This window comes from Quercus suber, unplaced genomic scaffold, assembly GCF_002906115.3.
Source record: "Quercus suber isolate HL8 unplaced genomic scaffold, Cork oak 2.0 scaffold_8, whole genome shotgun sequence".
NCBI lineage: Eukaryota > Viridiplantae > Streptophyta > Magnoliopsida > Fagales > Fagaceae > Quercus > Quercus suber.
The window spans coordinates 354392-374436 of NW_027069474.1; the positions used below are offsets into that span (position 1 = coordinate 354392).

At 36.1% G+C, this 20045-nt stretch overlaps 2 protein-coding genes and 4 non-coding genes across 6 annotated transcripts in view; 4 read left to right on the forward strand and 2 right to left on the reverse strand.

Moving 5' to 3' along the window:
• Positions 1-1512: 1512 nt before the first annotated feature.
• Positions 1513-1584, forward strand: TRNAP-AGG (transfer RNA proline (anticodon AGG)). The gene has a single exon. It is a non-coding gene; the product is annotated as a tRNA-Pro (tRNA).
• A 71-nt stretch (positions 1585-1655) lies between these two features.
• Positions 1656-1727, forward strand: TRNAP-AGG (transfer RNA proline (anticodon AGG)). Its single transcript has one exon. It is a non-coding gene; the product is annotated as a tRNA-Pro (tRNA).
• A 3211-nt stretch (positions 1728-4938) lies between these two features.
• Positions 4939-5010, forward strand: TRNAP-AGG (transfer RNA proline (anticodon AGG)). Its single transcript has one exon. It is a non-coding gene; the product is annotated as a tRNA-Pro (tRNA).
• Positions 5011-5291: 281 nt separating this feature from the next.
• On the reverse strand, positions 5292-5363 carry TRNAP-UGG (transfer RNA proline (anticodon UGG)). Its single transcript has one exon. It is a non-coding gene; the product is annotated as a tRNA-Pro (tRNA).
• An 80-nt stretch (positions 5364-5443) lies between these two features.
• Positions 5444-11642, forward strand: LOC112012733 (uncharacterized). Its single transcript, XM_024045123.2, has 10 exons — positions 5444-5626; positions 5754-5914; positions 6203-6634; positions 6994-7050; positions 7444-9815; positions 9902-10171; positions 10256-10336; positions 10720-10831; positions 10929-10995; positions 11381-11642. Exons 2-10 carry the CDS (start codon positions 5794-5796, stop codon positions 11475-11477), a joined length of 3609 nt encoding a protein of 1202 aa, XP_023900891.2. The 5' UTR covers positions 5444-5626; positions 5754-5793; the 3' UTR covers positions 11478-11642.
• A 1201-nt stretch (positions 11643-12843) lies between these two features.
• LOC112012730 (uncharacterized) overlaps positions 12844-20045 on the reverse strand; it is a 9498-nt gene continuing 2296 nt past the window's right edge. Inside the window, exons 2-8 of the mRNA XM_024045122.2 lie at positions 18050-18448; positions 17482-17596; positions 16734-17046; positions 16414-16486; positions 15570-15660; positions 15407-15486; positions 12844-13450 (exon numbers count right to left, since the gene is read on the reverse strand). Of these exons, the coding sequence (XP_023900890.2) occupies positions 13319-13450; positions 15407-15486; positions 15570-15660; positions 16414-16486; positions 16734-17046; positions 17482-17596; positions 18050-18448 (1203 nt within the window). The 3' untranslated portion in view covers positions 12844-13318. The remainder of the gene's footprint in view (positions 13451-15406; positions 15487-15569; positions 15661-16413; positions 16487-16733; positions 17047-17481; positions 17597-18049; positions 18449-20045) is intronic.

Here is a 20045-nt window from a genome sequence, read left to right on the forward strand (position 1 = left end):
CACTGATTTCTTGCCCTAACTCCCCTCCCTTGCAAGGATCAATGTCTTTTCCCCTCCTGACCTGACATATATGAAGACCATGGATGTTTGCTAATTATAGGCTTAGGCTGGTTCTAGTGTTGGCTCAGGATATTCTCTTGGTATGGCTTATTTTTCGAAGAGATGAGTATCCCTAGTTCACATCACTTGCGAAAGTTCTATCCTTCCAAAGTGACAGTAACATGACCAATGCATACCTTTTGACTAACCAAAATAATACTATTTTCTCCTCTAACACAACCGTGTGTTTTTATCAGATTGCTCTTCCATTGGACCTAGATATTTTTTAAGCCACTGTATTTTCTCTGTTTTAATTTATTTTGATATATAATATTTTATTAAGAACCTACAATTTAATCTATTTTGATCAATGTGACATAAGTAAACTTTGTTTATTCCGTTCACTATTTTGTTAGTTGGGAGCTGTTGTTTGTTGTTGAGATTTTCAAGGTTTAATTTGGCATAAACTTTAGTTTTTAGATTATTATTATTTTATTTTTTAGGAAAATTAGTTTTTAGATTATGGTTAAATGTGTAAATATATGTTGATTAGGTTGGTCCAATGTGTTTTAATTATTAATGGGTATTGAGAGTATGGTTTTGAATAAAATAGAATGTTATAAAATGATATATATGGTCAACCTTGACTAGTATATTGAGATTCATTATGGAGGTCTCATAGATTCAATAACCATTTGGATATTGAGATTCATTACGGAGGTCTCATAGAGTCAATAATCATTTGGATGTTTGGAGAGGTGTGGAGCTGATTAGAAAGCTTAATAGTGGTTTCTTTTAACGTCGTGGATTAATAATTTAGAAGAATGAAAGGTATTGGGTGTAACTTACCAATAAGGTAAAAAATGATGGATAAATAAGAAATTATGTGAATCGTAGAATAAAAGATGATGGATGAGGCAAAGAAGCATATAAAGGTATTGTACTGTGATCATAAAATATTTATTAAATTGGGTAAATTGCATTAAGACCCCTAAAATTTTATTTTATTGCACTAAGACCCTCTTAACTTTTTTGTCACTTTAGTACTGAAACTTGGCACCAATTAATTTGCACTACTAGTTATGTGATGGTCACGTGATTTTTCCATTCATAATAGTAAACAAAAGTTACTCTTAGTAGTCAATTTGATGAATATGAAGATCTGATGGAGTTATAAGAAAGAATTGAAACCCAAGAAGTGTTTTTGCAATTGGCCTAAATCTAAGGAGGTGTTTTTTTATATTTAGGTCAAATAAGGTTGCAAAAAAAAGCGGTGGGAAATGTTTTAATTCTTTTAAATAAAAGAGCTTATTTGATTTATGTATAGAATTTTAATACTTTTTTTTGGGTTATAGTCTAGGTGAGATTTACAGGAAGCTTAGTTAATTGCTTTTCCCAGAAAAGAACAAAATTCTGGTCAAATATACGTTATTTATTGTTAAATAATAATATCAGTCTCCACTTTAACGACACGGGCATTTGGTCTAGTGGTATGATTCTCGCTTAGGGTGCGAGAGGTCCCGAGTTCAATTCTCGGAATGCCCCTACAATTTTTTTTTCTCTGTATTACATTTTCCTTTTAGTTATGTAGAGTTTAGGTAGAAAGAAGAAGACAAGGGCATTTGGTCTAGTGGCATGATTCTTGCTTAGGGTGCAAGAGGTCCCGAGTTCAATTCTCGGAATGCCCCCATTTTTTTTTTTTTCAATTATTTTGTGGTTGTGTGTTATTTTTTGGGACAAAGAAAACGATAGCTTCAATTGTTTTTTTTTTTTTGTTTTCAAGCGCTTTCTGATTTCCGAGTACCATATAGTGTTGCTGTGTTTCAATCTAGATAACAAGACCAACCGACCAAGCAAACCTCCAAAAAAATTATAAGCAAAGGGACAAAACAAAGCAGAGGGAACCAGAAGAAGAAGACTAAGGGCCCGTTTGGATGCAGCTGAAAACTGAAAATTAAAAACTGAAAACTGAAAACACTGTAGCAAAATAATTTTTAAATGTGTGAATAGTATCGTGGGACCCATTTTTAATGAAAAAGTTGCTGAAAAGTGAAAATTGTGGGTCCGTGAATAGTACATATATATATACTGTTCATTGACAAAAGTCAACAAGTGCGGCTACTGTTCATTGAACAGTAACCGCACAGTAACCGTGAACAGTGATTCACTCTTATTATACGGCTGAAAGCAAAAAAAAAAAAAAAAAAAAAAAGGAAAAAACGCAAACGTGCAANTGTCTGCGTTGTCTGCAGGTCCCTTTTTCTGCATGTTAAATGTTTGCAAACGTTCGGATTTGTCTCTATGATGTAATTTGTTCTTGAATAGCATACATTGGAATCACTGCATATCATATTAGCAGGTTGCGGTTGCATATGGTTCTAAACTATCCTTGCATCTGGAACTGGGTCCAAATATGGGGTTAATGGGAAAGTTCACATCATAAATGATGTAGATTTATGTGTTTTTAAAAGCATGTAAACTTGCACTGTAACTTGTCAGAGGACATGATGTGAAGAGGCTGCTGCCTCAAAAGACTTTCTTGATGATCTTGTAACTTGTCAAATGGTTTAAGTTTGCGAAGCTTCCTCGTTGCCTCACTGATTTCTTGCCCTAACTCCCCTCCCTTGCAAGGATCAATGTCTTTTCCCCTCCTGACCTGACATATATGAAGACCATGGATGTTTGCTAATTATAGGCTTAGGCTGGTTCTAGTGTTGGCTCAGGATATTCTCTTGGTATGGCTTATTTTTCGAAGAGATGAGTATCCCCTAGTTCACATCACTTGCGAAAGTTCTATCCTTCCAAAGTGACAGTAACATGACCAATGCATACCTTTTGACTAACCAAAATAATACTATTTTCTCCTCTAACACAACCGTGTGTTTTTATCAGATTGCTCTTCCATTGGACCTAGATATTTTTTAAGCCACTGTATTTTCTCTGTTTTAATTTATTTTGATATATAATATTTATTAAGAACCTACAATTTAATCTATTTTGATCAATGTGACATAAGTAAACTTTGTTTATTCCGTTCACTATTTTGTTAGTTGGGAGCTGTTGTTTGTTGTTGAGATTTTCAAGGTTTAATTTGGCATAAACTTTAGTTTTTAGATTATTATTATTTTATTTTTTAGGAAAATTAGTTTTTAGATTATGGTTAAATGTGTAAATATATGTTGATTAGGTTGGTCCAATGTGTTTTAATTATTAATGGGTATTGAGAGTATGGTTTTGAATAAAATAGAATGTTATAAAATGATATATATGGTCAACCTTGACTAGTATATTGAGATTCATTATGGAGGTCTCATAGATTCAATAACCATTTGGATATTGAGATTCATTACGGAGGTCTCATAGAGTCAATAATCATTTGGATGTTTGGAGAGGTGTGGAGCTGATTAGAAAGCTTAATAGTGGTTTCTTTTAACGTCGTGGATTAATAATTTAGAAGAATGAAGGTATTGGGTGTAACTTACCAATAAGGTAAAAAATGATGGATAAATAAGAAATTATGTGAATCGTAGAATAAAAGTATGATGGATGAGGCAAAGAAGCATATAAAGGTATTGTACTGTGATCATAAAATATTTATTAAATTGGGTAAATTGCATTAAGACCCCTAAAATTTTATTTTATTGCACTAAGACCCTCTTAACTTTTTTGTCACTTTAGTACTGAAACTTTGGTACATGACGAATTATATACCCTTCAGTTAGGGTTCTGTCCAATCATGAACAGAAACATCAGTGGCTTAAAAAAAAAAAAAAGCCAATCATGATTATGTTAGACTTTTCTACGCATTGTGGGAATCATTAACTAGTGAGATGAGTGTTACAAGTGGAAGAATATTTTCTCAACTTTGCAATGCCAATGTAAGCATTTGATTTACTCTTTCCATCTTCAATACTCTCAAAATATCATCTTAAATATGTTAGTAATAAGTATCAACTATCAACTATATCAATTGATTAAATCTTTTCTTCGTACTTAGATTTATGAGATAGATTTTAACTTTAATTGAAGAACAGTAGGAATTGAGTTTATGAATATCTTTTCTCACCTACAAATTAATAAAAAGATTGACTTACCTTTCCCTCAAAAAAAAAAAACAAATTAATAAAAAGATAAATTTAAAAATATAATAAACCCTTTCAAAGTACTATCCATATATTTTGGCTAGAATACAAAAAACACCCATTGGAGTTCTAATTCTTCCTCATAATACCTTGAGATTTTCATACCTTCCAAACTGACCCTTAAGACTAACTTCTGTTAGTTTGTACGGACTGAAAAATCACATAATCATTATGTGATCGAAATAAAAAGACTCACCAATTAATTTGCATTACTAGTTATGTGATGGTCACGTGATTTTTCCATTCATAATAGTAAACAAAAGTTACTCTTAGTAGTCAATTTGATGAATATGAAGATCTGATGGAGTTATAAGAAAGAATTGAAACCCAAGAAGTGTTTTTGCAATTGGCCTAAATCTAAGGAGGTGTTTTTTTATATTTAGGTCAAATAAGGTTGCAAAAAAAAGCGGTGGGAAATGTTTTAATTCTTTTAAATAAAAGAGCTTATTTGATTTATGTATAGAATTTTAATACTTTTTTTTGGGTTATACACAAAAGCCTTTAAAGTCTAGGTGAGATTTACAGGAAGCTTAGTTAATTGCTTTTCTCAGAAAAGAGCAAAATTCTGGTCAAATATACGTTGTTTATTGTTAAATAATAATATCAGTCTCCACTTGCATTTGGTCTAGTGGTATGATTCTCGCTTAGGGTGCGAGAGGTCCCGAGTTCAATTCTCGGAATGCCCCTACAATTTTTTTTTCTCTGTATTACATTTTCCTTTTAGTTATGTAGATTTTAGGTTGAAAGAAGAAGACAAGGGCATTTGGTCTAGTGGCATGATTCTTGCTTAGGGTGCAAGAGGTCCCGAGTTCAATTCTCGGAATGCCCCCAAGTTTTTTTTTCAATTATTTTGTGGTTGTGTTCTTTTTTGGGACAAAGACAACGATAGCTTCAATTGTTTTTTTTTGTTTTCAAGCGCTTTCTGATTTCCGAGTACCATATAGTGTTGCTGTGTTTCAACTTCCAACAAAGCAACAAGATAACAAGACCAACCGACCAAGCAAACCTCCAAAAAAAATTATAAGCAAAGGGACAAAACAAAGCAGAGGGAACCAGAAGAAGAAGACTAAGACTGGTTGGTTAGGAAAAAAAAAACAAAACACAAAAAAGGGGGCATTCCGAGAATCGAACTCGGGACCTCTCGCACCCAAAGCGAGAATCATACCACTAGACCAAATGCCCTTCTTGTTTTTATTGTGTTCTATTATTGGATGATAGCTTTAGTATGAGTTTTTTTTTTTTGCCTTTTCTGGTAAAATCATATCAAATCAAACTGTTTATTTCTTCCTATCATGTTACAGAAAATTACGGAAAAATCTTTTCCACTACCTCAGTAAATTCCGCTCATATTACTGTCAATTTTCCCTCCAAATTCTCCCACATTTTCCCTCCACTCCCGAAACCCTAGCTTCCTCTCTCTCTCTCTCTCTCTCTCTTTCGATAGAGTGAGTTCGATGTGTCTCTCTCTCTTCCCCATTGATTATTTGCATTATATTTGTCCTATTAAGAAATATAACCAATAAAGTTCATTGCTTTGTTAGGGTTTCAATATAGATTGGTTGTGTTTTGCAGGTGAAATCGAATGATTTGAAAAAAAAAACAAAAAACAAAAATGGGTTCGCTTGGAGACGATGATGGTGAAATCAAACCAATCAATACAGACCCAAATGCCAATTTTGCTCATTTCGAGACCCAGGTCCTTGATAGCCAGCTTTCACCTTCTACATTGTCTGGTACTGGTTTTCGGTCTCTGATTTTGTTGTTATATATGTTCAAAGTTTTGTGCTTTTAGGTTGATTATCTAAAGAATTGAAAAAGGAATAAGTTTTTGTTGAGTTTTTTGAATAATTAATGGTGGAATGTTTATGGATTTTGGGATTACAATTGTTACCAGGGAAACTTTCAATTTTGTTATGGTTCATTTGAAAAAGAAATTTAATAATGTGGCCATTAATCTTTTTTAACTTATTTGAGATGTTCAAGAATAAAAATGCCAACTTGCTTTTTATTTGGAAAATTAGGTGAAAAGGGTGAAGCTGAGGATGCTGAGGAATTAAAATATCTGCAGAACACAATGGCTTTTGAGGATACTGTTCCCACTGATTATGCATTTGAAACCCAAGTAGTGAATCTTGCTGGGGAAACCCAAGAATTGAATATTGGTGATGAGACCCAAGTGTTGGATGATCCAGATTGCATTTACAATATGGACACACAGTTATTGGATGAGTTTGATAATGAAGTTGCCATTGGTAGTGATAGTGAGGGTGAAGGAACGGATAGAACTGAAGTTTTGGATGATATTGATGAGCAATCTGATGATGGATCGGTAAGAAGTGGCAGTGGTCGGTTAGTGGATGAGGAGAAGGTTCAGGACACTTCTCTTCATGAACATGATAAAAAGGGAGTGATGGAGCAGTCTGACCCTTTAGCTGATAAAAAGCAGAATCCAGGTGATTCACTAGTATATTTGACAATTATGAAAATTTTGTTTAAAATTAATTTTTAGAATACTTCCTTTGATTATGTTTTCTGAAGCTCCATGCTGTTACATTTATATGATCTGTTTCTTTCTGGTTCATTCTCTCTCATTCAAAGCGTTGGCTGTGAAAGAAAAGGGGTAGTAAGAAAATTAATTATGCATCATATGCAGACTATTTGACTTGTACTTTGTGTGTTTTGAATCTTTTTACTAATGTGTAAAATCTCAAAGTTGAACTAATTGTTTCTTATGCTTCTTGTAAATTTTGCATGTGATAAATTGTTATTGGAGTTGAAAAATTAATTTTAGTCTTTCCTCGTTGTCCTTCAGAAGTCCATGTGTCAACTGCAACAGATATTGTTGAATGCATCCAAGAACCAAAACCTGGTATGTATTTCTTCTGCTTCTGTAATGTGTGTTTAGAATGCACATTTTTTTGTCTAAATTTATATAAGACTCCTGGAAACAGCACTTTTTTTCCCCTAGTTTGAATGCACATCTGGTAAGATTGATTGTTTCAGGTGAAGTCATCACATCTAATTTGATGAAATGAATTGCCAGTTTCTGGTGAAATTATTAATTTTTTGTCCTTGTTATGTGCTTGTATTGCATTCAGTGTCTCAGATTTTTTAGGGTTAAAGTTCTGTGGGTATGTTGAAAACTACCAAACTAGGCCACCTTTCTGTGGGTATACTTTTTTAATCTATAACGAATGCATATCTGACTGGAACGGTAACAAAAAGAGGTTTTATTCCTTATTTATTTTCCTGTTTCGCTTAGGAGCTCAGCCATTGCGGTTTACTACAGTTTGTGAAGGAATGTTCCGTGCCTCTGCTCTAGCTCGAATGGCTTTGAAGGGAGTTAGCAATGGATCTTGTTCTGTCCCAAGTAACAATCAGACTCTGGAAGTACTTACTGTCAAGAATAGTGAGACATCTATCATACAGGATCCCCCAAAAGTTGGGGAGCTAGTAGATCAGGAACCTGATGTTGGAGGATGCAATGAAAAAATGAAGGGATCAATGAATGAAAATGTGTGCAGGGCTGGCAGTAAAGCAGCTAGAAAACTTTTCACTGACGATTCACATGATGTCTATAGAGGACTTCCTCATAACAGCAATAATGTTGAAGTAGAAGAGTTGCCTCAGTTGCCTGATTGTGATGATGGATTGGCAGGGTTAAGCTATGCTGACTCTCAAGAACCTGGAGAGTTATCACAGGCCAATGCATTGGATTTTGTGGACAGGTTCCTTAAAGATAATGCCATGGAATCTCAACAAGAATATGACCATGGAAAGAAATCTTGGGGAAAATCAAATTCTCTCTCAAGTGCAAAGGGCCAGCAAAGTTTGGCGAAGAAAGCCAATGTTAGAAACATATTTGGAGAAACAGGGATTTTTGATTGGGATGATACCCGTGAGGATGATGGAGGGGGAGATATCTTCCGCCGAAAGAAAGAAGAATTCTTTGATAGTGGAGGCCACGGGAGGAGATCCTTTACCCAACCCCAAAATTCTGGAGTAAGCAGACTAGATAACTATAGAGACCATCAAGAACATATAAAAGTCAATAACAAAAGGATGGGTTTGGCTCATTCTGATTCAAAACTAATGTTGCAAAAACCAAAAGTGAATGACAAGACAGTGCAAGAATTAAATTCGAAACGAAATCTTGCCAATGAGTTGAATGAAGAGTCTAATGACAATCCCTCTGGAGGAAAGTTGGAAACTAATTTTGCTCAGAAAGATGTGCCAGAAATAATAAATGTAGGTTTTGATACACAGATGGCAGCTGAAGCTATGGAAGCCTTATTCCAGGGTGAGGGCATTGCTAACCACGATGCTAAAGATGTCCATCAAGGTGGACAGAACCGTTCAAAGGGTTCTTGCAGAGGTTCTTTCAGAGGAGAAACGGATAATGTAAAGCAGCCCTCTTCTCGTAAGAGGGTAAGACCCTCTGGTGCTTCAAGTCAGAGCAAGAAAGTTAAGAGCAACAGTGTCAAATTATGTAAAGAGTCCTTGATTTCATCTAAGAAACATTTAGATAATGTTTCTAAGATCAATGGGAGTGGAAACTCTGACAAAATGCCATCTAAGATCATTCAGCGAAGAAAAGCAGGAGGAACTTTGGACAGAAGCTGCATTAAGGAGTCCAACAGATTTGATAGCAATGTGACACTGAGTGGAGGTGGCACAGTTAAGAAGTGGAATTTACTAGGAGAAGATGGTACATATGCACCTGTTGCTCATCGAACTAGACAGTCGTTGGTAGTAAATCAATTGAAGCAGGCTGAGAATGCATCCAGTGACCTTAGGGAAGAGATGAACCATCCGATTGAGGTTTGTGCCCTAGAAAAGAAAAGCAAACGTAGTACAGGCATCCAGGCTTCTGCATTCTTGAAGGAAAAGTCTTCTATGTTTTGTCCTAATCAATCCAGAGAAGTTGACAATATAAAACCAAGTCGTCATGAGCAATCCACTCAAAGGCTGACAGCTTATGCTAATGGTTCTGAAATTGATGCATTGAGCTGTCCTCGAAGGAGAAGATCTTGTCGAAAGTTGTCTGATCCTGAAAATGGATCTGATAAGTTAGATGATGCACCTGAATCTGTTCGGCCAAAAGATATTGGACAATCTGTCACCAAGCGCAAAAGGCCACTTGATGATGCTAAAAGCACTTTGGTTGATTCAAACATGAAGAGAAAAACACGATCAGGGGGTGCTATTTATGGTAAGTCTGGTGAGATTGATGGAGAAATGATATCTAAAGATCTAGCTGGGGCAAAGGCAAGTAGGCGCTCTGACAGAAACAGCAGTGCAAGTTGCCCATCGTCTGCTAAAAAAGTGAATGCTAGGATGGATGAATCACCTAGTGAGAAATGTAAAGTATCTGATTCAGCATGTGCTACTACTCCAGTTAACTGCAGGACACCTGAGAATGCTGCATCACCCATTTGTATGGGCAATGAATACTTAAAACAGTCATGCAAGAGAAACATGTCACTTTTTCTGAAAGAAATCCGTAGCTTAAGTACTGCCGGGCCTGAGCCTCCTTCTGCATTAAAAGATTCAAGAAAGAGGAGAGATATAACTGATGTTCGAGTTTTGTACAGCCACCACTTGGATGAGGATATAATTAAGCAGCAGAAGAAGGTAGTTTGTGATTTCTTCAGGGTCTCTTTTTTAGAATCATTGGAGCTGGTTTGAACTATATCTTGTTTGTTGTTCTTGTCCCACAGATTTTGGCCCGGCTTGGAGTTTCCATGGCGTCTTCTATTACAGATGCCACACACTTCATAGCAGATCAATTTGTGCGTACAAGGAATATGTTAGAGGCCATTGCTTCTGGAAAACCAGTGGTGACACATTTATGGCTTCAGAGCTGTGGACAAGCTAGCTGTTTCATTGATGAGAAGAATTACATTTTGAGGGATGCCAAAAAGGAAAAGGAGTTTGGCTTTAGCTTGCCAGTTTCATTGGCACGTGCATCCCAGCATCCACTTTTGAAGGTAAAATTCTAGTCATGTTGGTTTTACTAGATGCACTGGCTACTTATTCATCTTGTTGATTCTCAAATGCTAATATCTCTGCAGGGTCGAAGAGTTTTGATTACCCCAAATACAAAGCCTGGTAAAGAAATAATTTCAAGTTTGGTTAAAGCAGTAGAAGGCGAGGTACGCATTTTTTTGAAGTTGTACATGATTCGTATGTTCATGTCTTAGTGAAGTAGCATTTCTATTTTGAACATAGTTTAATCACATCTGTGGTCACAATTGCAAAGCTTCTAGCAGTTAATTAGGTATGTCTTAGTGGTTTCATCTTGCTATCGTGGGTTTCGTTTTCTTTTTTTGGAGAGGGGGGGGGGGGTAGTTTTTAGCTCACCCAACAACATTCATGTAGATATTGATCCTGTATATCTATTCAATTTTGTCCTGTTTTAATTTGAGTGCCCAGTTGCCAGTGCTTTCAGCTCCATCTGAATCCTGAGATGCTTTAAATGTGTTTTATGTGCCAAATTGTTTATTGGATGCTGATTTCCTGTCAAAATGCTTTCCAGGCGGTGGAGAGAACTGGCAGATCTACTCTGAAGGGGGATAAAATTCCAGAGGATTTGCTGGTTCTATCTTGCGAAGAAGATTATGCTCTCTGTGTGCCTTACCTTGAAAAAGGTTAGCTACAATCATGTGTCATTTTTGCCTTTATTAAATGATCCAAGAAAATGGACACACGTTAATAGGAATTGGGCAACTTTACTTTTACTTGCAGGAGCAGCAGTTTACAGTTCAGAGCTGTTATTGAATGGTATAGTTACTCAGAGGTTGGAGTATGAAAGGTTAGTTTTATTTTAATAAGAGCATTACCTGATGATGCATAAATGAATGCTTTTGTCAAAGATAGAAGATGGTTTAGCCATTTACTTGTCTGTGTCTTAAAGTGCATGCTGGGGGTTTGTCAATAAATTCTAGCTCTCTTTTAAGAAGTGAAATTCTGCATGTCTTCTCTACTGGATGAAGAATGCAAGCAAATGGATGGTAAAAACTATGTTACTTTATTAATTTTTATATTGAATTACTTTATTTATTTGGTTGCTAAGGTCTTTTTTAAAGTTTTCCTTTGTAGGCCTAATTGATGACCAGTAATTGATCCAATTGTATGGGCCCTGTGGTGAGGGGAAACATTGGTGATCTTTCCTAATGCATTTAATTTCCTGATGACAGGCATCGCCTCTTTGTGGATCATGTTAAACAAACCCGTTCGACAATATGGCTGAGAAAAGATGGAGATCAGTTCCTTCCTGTGACTAAACAAAAATAAGATCCATTTTATTCATCTGCTCCCCTGATTTTCCTCCTGATCCCCTGTAGGCGTTTTTGGTAGAATGTAGTGATCAATATATAATATTGTGAATGTTCCCAGCTCTAGGCCTTCCATGTAAAGATAAGTATGCTATGGAAAAGATAAATGTATAAGTTTGTTGCCTCTCTCCCTTCTTTTTTTTTCTTTTTTTTCTTTTTTTAAAGAGGAAATTATACTTTTACACCTTAAATTATACCCTATTTTATACTTCCCTCCTCCCTCCCTCCCCCCCCCCCCCCCCCAATCTTCTCTCTCAAACTATCAAAATGCATGATTCCCCCAAAATTATAACTTTGTTTCGATGTCCCCTCACTGTCAGTTTTGGTGTTAACTGTCAAGTATGATGGAATTAAGTATTGAAAGACTAATTTACCCCTCCAAAACGGTAGAGGGTAAATTAGTCTTTAAATGCTAAATTCAATTAGACTTAACCAAAAAAAAAAAAAAACAAATAGCAAGGCGTAACGTAACAAAGTTTTTGATTTTTTGGGAAGGGGGGGGGGGGGGGTGCGGGCGGTGGTTTGATTGTGTGTTTTGATAGTTAGGGGGCAAAGTATAAAATGGGATATAGTTTAAGGTAAAAAATGTTATTTCTCCTTTTTAATTATTATTAAGGTAATGTTGTTTCTTTATGTGCTAGTCAAAATCATTTGAGATTTATAGTGCTTTTGGCTGGTAAATATTTAATTACTGGAAAGGATTTTGAATGAACATATATGTATGAGGGGGTGAGATTGAGATATGTTAAATGTAAAGTAAACAAGGGTATAGCAAAAATATTGCCTCAGACTTAATCCAAGTGAAGGATGCGACTAAATTGCATTTCTTTTTCTGAGGGAAGGGCAGCATTGGGAACTAGTTCACTATTTATAAAGCCGATTTTCAGGATACGCCCTCCCCTTCCTTCTTTCTTTGGTCTTCTTTTAATTGAAATTTGCATTAATATACGTATACTGTGTCATACAATGGAAGAACAAGATCTCGACCAATAAGAAATTTGATGTTGAGGTGACCTTATCAAGTGGTTTTAGGTGACAACACAATGCTTATGTAATGTAAGCATAAAATTGCATGCTATAAGAGCTACTGTAAGGGCATTGTTGATGACCTTGAGTTTGAGAATTTAGTTCCATACATCGGAAAGCAACTACATTAAGCAATTAGGCCAAGATTTGTTTCCTTTTTATTTTGCAATCCAGAAATATTACCATTACCGATTGCTGTAGTGTAGATATTAAAAATGCACAAATTGTAAGCGAGAAACATCATTGAAACTATTAAGACAGCAAGAGAAGCAGTGGGGTGGTGTATACAGAAAACTGGGTGAGAATAAAAACACACATTGAAGTAAACATTGAATACTTTTTCCAACATTGTTTCTATTCTGATTCGAGTCTTAACTCTTATTACATCTTGACCTTGACAAAACCAATTGATATAGTGAGACTGCAAAACAAAGCTTTCAAGATTTTTCTGACTTAAAAACAGTCAATGCCTCAACAGTGTGAAAATACCAATTGATATAGTGTGACTGCAAAACAAACAGAACTCCCAAGTTTCCAACATTTGTTGATGGTCAACCCTGAAAAGGACTCTTCAACATTTTAACGTGTGAACTTCTAATTTTTGCAAATGCAAAATAACTCTACAATAACAAAGCACATTTCAGGGCATTACTTGACTTTTCTACTTAATAGATTATCAAGTGCTGGATAATTGGGTATGTACACGAATTATTTACTGAAGCAAGCAAGCAACCAGGAGAAACACAGGGACCTTGCAACCCAATGGGGGTCTGATCATACTGGGGGGCTCTGTGTAATTTGAACTCGCCAAGAAAAATATTGAATATACAGGGAGTTGAGGCTCATGGCTATGCCAAAACCTAGAACTGATGCAACTAGTATTGCATAAATGGCATTCAGATGAAGCTGCAAAAAAATCAAGAAGCTTTCAGTCAACAAGAAAACAAGGACCAATAAGTCAAACATGTAGAACACCTCAATCTTAGCAAAAATTGGATATTTTAGAAAGCCATGCAACAATGAAAGTGAAAATGTTAGGAACCCATGAGTATAACTCACCCTTGAAAATTTGCTTGCAAGGGGAGGGTGCCCAAGAGCTTATAAACACATGATTAAGCTTACACTTAATCCATATGAAATACTAGGATCATAACATACTACCACGCTCCGTAGTGGACATCCACGAAAGCTCACTCTAGCAACACTGACCCAATGGTAGCCATTTCTCTTTTGGTGGCTCCACTCACCTATCAGTTATTTTAATCTAGCCTCTAGGTCGCCTCCTCTTGAATCTGACCACAAAGCTACAACTCACAACTCATTTGATCCCATACTCAATGAGCTACGCCCAATTACTTGGGGTGGTGATTAGCTCTGATACCAAATGTTAGGAACCTATAAGTAGAACTCACCCTTGAATATCGACTTGCAAGGAAAGGGTGCCCAAGAGCTTATAAACACATGGTTAAGCTTACACTTAATCCATGTGGGACACCAGGATCATAACATACCACCAGGTACCCAAGAGCTTATAAACACATGGTTAAACTTAAGCTTAATCCATGTGGGATACTAGGATCACAACAGAATTTTTTTTTTGAGAGGGGGGGGGAAGCAAAAGGTCATAGTAGGCTAATTTTAGTCAACAAGAGTGATCTTTGTTAAATTCCATTCTTAAAATATCAGCATGGACTTCTATGAAGATATAATGGTGAAGTAAAAGTGGGTGTTGCAAGCTGAATGGTTAAATAAAGAAAAAATGCATCCACCCAAACATAGTAATTCTCCTATGAGTTAATCCCCATTTTCAGTTATGTATCACAATTAACCAAACGTACTTTTTAAATTTTCCTTTGCAACACCTCTGCATCTCAAATATGTAAGAAATTTTATACAAAATATATGCAGCCAAATAAAGGGGAGATACCTCAGGCCATAATTGTTCGAGTGTCTTGAACAAAAAACGCACTTACAGATTCTTTTTTGACAGAGAATTCTTATAACTTATGGCCTACCTTGTTAAACCCTTTTATGGAAACACAAACTTGTTTGTAGGGTAGACTACAGACCCTCTTTGTTTAGTGTCAGTTCTTATACTAATTCTTCAACTGAGTTAGTTACTGAAAATTATTTATAATTTCATATGAATTTTCATCAAATAACTCTTCACAATTAAAATCCTAAAACATTGGGTCTTTATTTATTCTTTTTTTGTGGGGATATTTCGATAGTTGGGGAGAGAGATTTGAACCCTGGATATCCTTGTTGGAAACAACATGAGAGGTCAGTTAAACTACAAAACTATTGGCTCTATTTATCACTCATATTATTAAATAAACAAAAGAAAAATTAATAATTAAAATAAATCTTATGTAAGTCACATTAAGTCTCCTAATGGAGAAATATCTCATGGGAGATACTTTCAGCAGATTAAAGAAATAATGTATTTCACGTTCCTTAAGTTTAGAAGTGTTGGTGTCATAATTGGAGCAGCTGCAAGCAACTATAGGTTTGCTTTGGCTCCATTAATGCTAGAATTTTTGGGTTTGTGTTTCACTTGCACCACCATTTAAGAATAGAACCGGTGGGATGGTACAAAACAATCATCCAGCCTTCTGTTTTTCTTCTTTTTTTATCATCTAAATTAGAGGACCTAGTGGCTAGTTGTCTCATAGTTAAACCTACTAGGTAACAAATCTTATTCTTTTCATACGAAAACCCAAAAAAAGTATGGTACTTTTTTATTTTACCATCAAAAAAAAGGTATGGTACTTTTCAAGAAAGTAAGTGAGAAGAATCAAGGAGGAAATCATGGAGCATATTGATGACAGAATAGTGAAATAAAAAGATAGCATTTCTCACCAAAGTGTAGAAAAGGTGGACAATGATGGCCACAAGTGCAAACTCAAGAGCTGCGTATGTCCATATGTATTCCTTGATTGCTGCAAATCAAAATAAACAAAAACTAAGAAAATGATAATTTAACAGAAACTTGTAATTTCTTACTTCTGAGACTCAGCTATACCAAGGATGACTGCAAAAATAGATGACAAAAGGCCCAGGGTAAAAGCAAATGGTGCTGCAATCACGATAGCTTGAGTCTTCATGTTATGAATCTACAAAATAAGAAGGCAAAGGATTAACACTGCAATGCCAACTACTACAGAACCTGAAATGGAAAAAATAAAAACAGTTATGATAATAGTAATGGAACCACTTCTATTCCTTTTTTGTTCTTCATACTTCATCATACATTCTGATTTTAAATTCCCCACTGCACAAATTTTGGAGCCTAGTTATGCTAAACTAGTTTCTTGATCATGTTAATGGATATATTAAATACACAGAACATATTAAATATTATGCTAAAATAGTAATTGGAACCCCTTCTTTTGAATCTTCATATATTCTGATTTTAAATCCCCCACCGGCACAAATTTTGGAGCCTAGTTATGCTAGACTCGTCACTTGATCATGTTAATATATATATTAAATATGCATAACAAATTACATTTATGCTGAAATAGTAATTGGAACCACTTCTATTTCTTTTGATATTCTTACTTCATCATACATTCTGATTTTAAATCCCCCACTGTACAACTTTGGAGCCTAGTTATGCTAAACGAATCTGTTGATCATGTTAATAAATATTTTAGATACACATAACAAATTACATGTCAGGTCTCAGGACAGAACATTCTATGCACTGTATCTTGTAGAGTTCTATGAAAGAAGCCAAACATATTGAGGCATTAAGTTGACCTAAAAGAGAGTGTATAACATCCAACTCATCCAAGTACCAAAGTAGTTAACAGGAATAACAAATATTTCTTGTTTAACTTTTATCATATAGCAAAATGGCCTACCAGTAGCTGCTCAAGAAAGAAGAAATAGCATATTGTGCTAATCAAGACGAGCACCACAAAGTCCTGCCAGGCACTGCCATAAGCAAGAATAAATCAGAAAAAGCAGGAAAATAAAAACAAAAGGATGAATAAATGCCCAAGAAAATATTACTTGAACAAGAGAGAAACTTAAGTGGATGTTTACTTCACTCTCTCTCTCTCTCTCACTGTGTGATAAATTTACGGTAAAAAGAACTCATAAAATCAACTAAGTTTGGCTCAAAAGTGCCTCAGTTGAATTTGAAAGCCTTTATATGTCTTTCACTTTCATTTTACATTACCTTATCGATTGTGAACGCAAATTCTGTTGACTGTGCTCTTGTCTGTTATCCCTTTGAATGGAGGTGGGCACACGAAGCAAAGTCACTGGTAAATTCTGAACCACTTGCCCACATACTTCACAAGTCTTGTTTCCTTTAGTACTAAACCATTTAACAGCACATTCTTCATGTACTAGTCTGAGGGCACCTTTGCAGCTGCATTCCATTTTAAGTGTATTTCCTTCTTCACATACATCAAGACAGATCCTGCACACTGCTTCCTCTTCAGGAATCTCTTCATCATTGCCTTCTGCCGGAACGGAAGTTATTTGATCTGATGTGCCAGAAAATTGAATTTACAAGTGTTAAATAACGTTGAAGGGACTACAATCAGAAAATTATAAACATCAACAGTTTAAATATTACATACAAATATTTCAGCCATTTTTTTGTGTTTGAATAGAACTCAAATAGCCACCAGGCCCATGGGTGAAAATTGATAAACATTTAAAGCCTAAATGTTAAGTTCACACACTACACACCTAACACTTTTGTGAATGCACACATTTTAACAATATCAAACAAGCAACAATGACAAACATAAATGAAACTGAAACTAAATAGATATACTGAAATCAGTGTAAAACCACCCAATCATTTACTGACTTTAACAATGACGGATGGTTCATGTCATACAGGTCTATCAATCCATGAGTTGTAGAACAGAAATAAGGAACTGCAACAATAACGTATATGTCTAACAACATACCATCACTAGGATCTGTCTGGGCATGCTCCTGGAAAGCGAACGATACAGATCTTACAATGACAACATTTTGCCCAGGCACAGACAGGGACCTTGAAACCATAGCTTGAACAGCTTTCTGCATGAAATTGACAATAAACACCTTAAGCATCTAGAATTTTATAATAGCAGTATCATCAACCAGCAACATTGACCTTAAAACTAGGAGAAGATAACTTGTCTTAGTGGGGCAGGGGGGGAGGGGAAAAAATTGCAGTTGTTTTGTTAGATATATATCTAGAAGGAACTTTCATCTGGGGCACACATCAATATGATGGTAGAGTGGTCTTGCCATCATTATTAAAGATATGATCCAGATGAGATGAGTGGGGCATGAATAGGAAGAAAAATTCTTAAAAAAAAAAAAAAAAAAGATTTCATATCTAACATTTCGTTAATTCATCAACCATTCTGTGTCCAGGTGATTGATTAGTGGGGTTCTCTAGATTAATATGTTTTCTATAGCTATTCATGAAACTTGATCTGGAAATCTCAGCGATCAGAAAGAACTGCAAAATACATGATAACTCACATGTGGCTTATGCCGTTCATCATATGTCCTCGCTGAAACAGGTGTGGAAACTGAGGGGGACAAGTTTGTTGCAGGTGTAACCGGAAGAGAGGTACATCTTTTCCATGAAAGTGCAGACTTGAGGTTGGCCATAATTGGACTTTCAGGGGCGGTTTTGGGGTCTGAATTGAGGAGGAAGCTTCTCTCACCATCAGATAAAGTCCCCTTTTTCTTGAAGCTTAATCCCCGCAAGATGCCTCCCGATGATGAACTGCCTTTGGCGGAGCCTTGAGATTGGAGCAAACCCTTTCCACTTCGACTATTGCCAAATCCTATGGGTCTAGGGGGTATTTGAAGTGCGATATCCGGACGCCTCCCGGTTGGTCCTGGGTCTGAAACTTTGTCTATTTGGATATCTATCTGCATGCAACAAACATATGAACACCATTTCATGTCATTTTCTCTATAAGCACCTAGAAAACATATCGAGATCATATCAACCATAATAGGAAAGAGTATTTTGACTGCAAATCCTACCAAACTGGGCGCAACTATCTCATAATATTGGACAGCATTACATGGTCATAGGTAATTTGGATATTTCACTGCTCCTAGGTCTCAGACTTTCAGGTTCCTCTAAAACATTTCTATTTTTCATGGTGTTTTGCAACATGCCAAAAACAGAGAACAAATCAAAACGGTCCGCCAGAGCATGAGCCTCTTGCTTTTGCAGGGGCAGGGGCTGGGAGAGATGGTTGGTACGTAGCTTAACCCCCAAATTTGGAAAGGTTGATTCCCAAACTCAAACCCATGACACTCCTTAGGTAACTTCATTATTTAAATCACGGTGCCCCCTACGTGAGAATAATCAAATGAAGGGCCTATGTCTAAAACTACTTTCTAATGCCATACCTTCCACATGATAATAAAGGGCCTATATCTATCATTACGTTCTAAATTTACAAAGATTAACTTATAGAGTATATGCATTGCCTACCTACATTCAAGGAACAGCATATGACCACTTCCAAAATTAGTATTCCCAAATACCGCAACCCACCTTAAACCACTTTCCATATTCTTCACGAACATGAAACTCTCTATTTTTTTTTTTCCTTATACTTCTATAATTAACACATCAAATCATATTTTAGGCAACCACAGTTCAACAGCCAAAAATTATTGAAGACCCACATGATATCAGCCGTAATTGCCTAATGGGGATACTCCAAAAAATATGTCAGCTGAACATATTCATTTCTATCTCAAACTTCTTTTTTGAAAAAATATTTATATCTCAAACCTAAAATGATGAAACCAAATCCTTAAAATCAATAGAACAACCGGATCAACGCCATGAACTCCTAGAACCTCTCAGTGCCCTCTATATTAATAATGCTCCTAAATGAAAATCAACCGCTACTGAAGTAAAAAAAAAAAAAATTGCCTAGCCTACAGTCTAAACAAATCCTTAGGAAAAAAAAATATATATATATATATGTGGGGGAGAAAAACCCAGCCCAGCTTATTCGGCCCAGGCCCTAAAAGAGGAACACTCTTCATCCGAGGAGATGAAGCCTTCAGTCGGAAGCCCACGCCAAGGGGGATGCCTGGGATGAACACGTATGCCATCCGAGGAGATGCTCATATGTCCGAGTAGTCATGAGTCCTCGGATCCGAAGAGGTTTGATCAAACGCGAGTATGGGAGGTTCAAGTGATCTATTTGACAAGCGTCAGGAGGGAGAGGAGCCTCGGACACACATAAAGATAACGGCAACAGGGGAATATCAAGGAGGCATACTTCAACCACCACATTTAATGCCCTGCACCTACCTTTCTGGCCGCATTTATGTGGACAGGACACCTGAACGGTGCTTTCTCAGCTACCGCCACTCACATAAGGCTAAAGGTGGGATGATGGGACATGTACTCAAGTGGATGCCTGGATGATGAACAAGTGGACGGAGGAGATGTAAGAAGGTAATGCTATATAAGGGAAGGGTACCTCTGATAGAA